Consider the following 4,567-nt stretch of genomic DNA (forward strand, 5'->3'; position numbering starts at 1 on the left):
CGCCACCGCCTCCAATCGGCGGCAGCAAGAAGTCCAAGAACAAGTCAGTCCCGGGCTCCGGAGAGCTCACCACCAAGGAGGGTCACAGCTGCACCTGGGAGACCTCCGGAGAGGGCCTGGTGACGCTGCTGGTGAGCTGCAGCTCCAAGGAGGACCAGACCTACTGGTGCCGCTACGGCGGCCAGCCAGACCTGTGCCAGGCCTACGGTGCCAAGTCCAGTCAGTATTGGAAGCAGCTGGTGGGCAAGCTGAAGAAGAGGAGGAACGCTTGCGACGGGGAAAAGGTGCTGAAGACCCGCACCTGTAAAAAAGCCCCCATGGAGTCCCACATGAAGCTCACAGAGAGGAGCGGGGACACTGGAGGACGGAAGGATGAGGAGGAGGAGGAGAAGAAGAAGAAGGGGAAAGGGGGAGGAAAGAAGAAGGATCTAACGCCTCTGGTCGCTGAGATGATGGAGAAGAAGGAAAAGGAAGAGGAGGAGAAGAAGAGGACTGTGGCGGCGGAGGAGAGGGACGGAGAGGTGAACGACATGGAGCCTGTGGAGACGTACTGTGCAGAGGGATGGCATTCTGTCTGCGCCTTCTTTGTCAAGTTCTTTGAGGGTTAAAAGGTCGAAGCTCATGGACTTCTTTTAGCTGCCACCTTTGTGCTAGGTCCACATCATCATTAGGTCAACACAATATTGTTTGTACAAAGTGATACAATTATGAGGATCTTCAGAGATGTAGTTTGTGTTGTGTTCTTTATTTTCTTGTGAGACTAATTTAATTATCAACTGAAAATATATTTGCTCTTGTTTATTTGTAGTCACTAGACTTATATCAGATGTATATTTTTGAACTTTAACACAGCTTGGAGAATTCTACCTGTGAATAAAGGCACAGTGCTTAACAACCATTGAACATGTGTGTGGCTCGTTGCTAAACAACAGTGATGACAAGGATTAAAATCAGATCATTATAGAACACCAACATGCTTGAGTTGAATACAGATAAAGCATGTACCTGATAAATGAACAAACATGAAACCAAACGATAGAATACATACAAACAACACACTGACAATTAGCTTGGGAAACTAATGCCATTCAGAATCTATTGTACCCGTTGTCTTGACAACGTTGTCTTGACAATAACAAGTCACAGGACTTCACCCCTTGGTTACTGCCCCGTGAAACAAACGCAGTGGTGTGGACAGAGATGTCAGAGTGTCAGCATTTAGAACTGGGTTTGATACCGTTCCTCATTTCGTTCCATGCATCACAATGAGCATCATAATCAGGCTCTACCAGCCTCTACTGGTTTCCACCCGCAGAAGTCATTATGTACATGAAAGCGCTGTTGTCTGTGTCTCCAAACAGACACTGAACACGTAAACAGTAAGCAACAACAACAACAACAACATCATTTTCTCACCCGTGATTATAAGACTCCTTTCATGAGACATACCGTACAGAATCATACCACTGAACTGACCACAAAATGTGACAATCAGTTCAATCCATTCAATGATTCAACTGAATCTATCGTATTTATCCTATTCAGTCATTTTCAATAGAAAAGCTGTCTGTCCAGCGTTGGAGGTGTGACGTACTGTTTGTCTGGTTGACGCAGGCCGTAGCTATGGTGTTGCTGTTTGTGAAAGGCGTGATAAGAGTACCAGGCTAGTGGCCTCAGACAACAAACAGACCATTGTGTGGCTCACTGCTAATGCTGGCCGATGGCAGGGGGTACCCCGACCCTGGCACTACTGTCGAGGTGTCAGACTCAGTTGCTAAGGCATTGAATCAAGAAAAACGTATTGTTGTTTTGGTTTTGTGGCAGGGGTCATGACACCTGATCTGTGCTTATTTGTCCTGTTTTGCGTGACGCTGCTTTTCTGCTTTTTGCAACAACGCAGGAGTGTTTTTTCTTAAACCATTGGAATTGACGTCATCGGGATTGATTATAGCAACCAAAATAATGCAGCTTGTGTATAGGCACAGGCGTGTGTGTGCGTGTGTGAGATGTGTGTGCGTGTGTGAGAGAGAGTGTGTGTGTGTGTGTGTGTGTGTGCGTGCGTGCATGTGTGTGTGTGTGTGTTTGTGTGTGTGTGTGTGTGTGTGTGTGTGTGTGTGTGTGTGTGTGTGTGTGTGTGGCCCAGAGCCAGAGGGAGTGAATAGAAAGAGGTCAGCCTGGCTGTCAGTCATCTGTCTCTCCTATCTCCTCTCCCTTGGACCAGACATTTGTGATACGGTCTGGTGAAAAGGTCCATATGTTGGCAATTCTCAAGTAGCGCAAATGACCAAAAAGCTTCTTAAGAGAAAAAATAAAGTGTTAGGATCACTAAATACTTATCATTTGTGAATTGGATTAACTGTATTGTCTTCCGTCCTGCTTCGTAGGCTACTGGGTTAGTGATATATGGGTTGTAAACAAACTTACGTTTTAGGACGTGTTCAAAAGCAAGGACTGTGTGATCATCTAATTATGTGTAGTTATGTGTTTTTAGCATGTTGATGTTCTATCAACATGTGTTGATGTGCTAAACATGCAGTTAGATGTTAGGACATAGCAATGTTTTCTTTTTAGCTGCTAGGTAGCTACCAACGCGATGGTTGCAAACACGTGTTTTGATTCATAACGTTTTTTTATTCATTAGTGAGTCCCCCCTACTTGGGGACTTTTTCACCAGACCCTGTCACATTTACATCTCAGGAGACGCAGCCCCCCTGGTTTCCCACTCTGAGAAACAAGAAACAACTTTTCTCCAATTGTCACTGCAGTGCTCATGGCTGCCAGCTAGGCCTGCATAATTGTAACAATTTTCTTTGACACTTCAAAGGTGGCGTGGATGAATGTGGTTCATAACATTGTCTGACAATCCTTTAAGGCAGTTGTACATCAATATACTTTTTTGACATTAATTATTCTTTGAAGAAACATTAAAACGAAAGACAGCAGCTCAATCCCGATCCTTCGGCTGTAAAATCAGCATGACGAGGTGATGATACCTTTTCGACGCCCCCGACCACCCCAAGACACTCATTTACATCAGTAACCGATCTATCATTAGAAGAGGCAGGAGAACAGTCAGTGTGTGTGTGTGTGTGTGTGTGTGTGTGTGTGTGTGTGTGTGTGTGAGAGAGAGAGCTAGAGAGAGATAGCAGAGAGATAGGAGGGAGAGAGAGGAGGGAAAGGAATGCACATAGTCTTCCTATCCTCTCCTCTCATAGACAAAGAGAGGAGAGATTTAGATGCATGCCTCTGCCCAGGCTCTGGGGCCTCAGTCACCCCAGTATCCCCAGTCTCCGCAATCACTCCAGTCTCCCCAGTCACCACAGTCACCCCAGTCTCCCCAGTTACTCCAGTTACCCCAGTTATCCCAGTTTTCCCCCAATCCAACCCTTAATGCTGAGTGAATGAATGAATGAATGAATGAATGAATGAATGGTCTTTATTGTCATTGCTATAGTACAGGTACCATACAACGAAATTTGGGAGGGGTGGCTCCCCTGGTGCTAGGAAAGAAAGAAAAAAAACTAAAAAAACAAGAAGGGAAAGGAGCTGGTTTACATAAATAAAGGCTATGTACACTATCCACTATACTATACTGTACAGATAAAACGACTAGGGTTGTCATATTGCACATAGTGTTATTGCACATTCATTTAAAGTGTCGCAGTTTGCAGGCTTGAAATGTACACATTTGTGCCTCAGCACTACACCTGATTTTTTCAATCCAGCAGCTGCCATCAATCCGTCCAGACTGTCCAGGGCCCAGAACCTAGGTCTTTGCTGTGTTCAGGGCCTGGGTGGCCCTGGGGTAGAAGCTGAGCTTCAGTCTGTTTGTCCTTGCGGCCATGGTCCTGTACCGCCTTTTCGAGGGCCAAGCAGGGAGGAATCGGGTTGCTTATACAGTACATGCTTAGGTAGTAATATATGTTTGTATTGATTGGTATCATTTGATCAGTTTAAGTTTATTGACCAGCCCATATGGGCTCATAAGACACTTTATACATGTTTATAAATGCAGGAATACTTACTCATTAACAATAATAGTATCACCACTAATATATAGTAGATAGTTGATCAATGCTTAGCACTATCGGTGTGTGTGTGTGTGTGTGTGTGTGTGTGTGTGTGTGTGTGTGTGTGTGTGTGTAAATACAATACAATGGTGGGAGCTCTACCCATCTTAACCATCCTAAAAAACGTCTCTTCACTCCAGGGGAGGATGGTGCTTGCCTTGAGTAAAAAGCCACTGTTAAAACTAGGTTATATTTGAAAGATTTCTATCCCAACTGAAATTGTTAAAGAGGAACAGTGACCTTGAAAGCTCTGCCTTATAATCAGGAGAAGTCGTTTATATGGGTGTTTTTGGTGATTACTGAACGAGTAAACCATCATTACTTGTTGTTGATTACAACACAGTCACCTAGGGTTAGGGTTGATACATCTTCACTTGGTTTGTATCTGGATAAGCTCCTGTCATAATCCAACATCCCTCATTATGGGAATATACATTGTATATTGCTTTAGCTACAGCATTGAGTGTTTTCAAAATGTCTACGCTTCACTTCAGAGT

General features: G+C 44.4%; 1 protein-coding gene across 1 annotated transcript in view; it reads left to right on the forward strand.

The window, feature by feature from the left end:
• Positions 1 to 608, forward strand: part of fgfbp3 (fibroblast growth factor binding protein 3) — a gene marked incomplete at both ends in the record, with an annotated part of 708 nt that extends 100 nt beyond the window's left edge. Inside the window, one exon of the mRNA XM_080537233.1 lies at positions 1 to 608. This exon is cut by the window's left edge and continues 100 nt beyond it. Coding sequence (XP_080393359.1) covers positions 1 to 608 — 608 coding nt within the window.
• Positions 609 to 4,567: the final 3,959 nt, after the last annotated feature.

Source organism: Nansenia antarctica (assembly GCF_963989245.1).
Source record: "Nansenia antarctica genome assembly, chromosome: 1".
NCBI lineage: Eukaryota > Metazoa > Chordata > Actinopteri > Argentiniformes > Microstomatidae > Nansenia > Nansenia antarctica.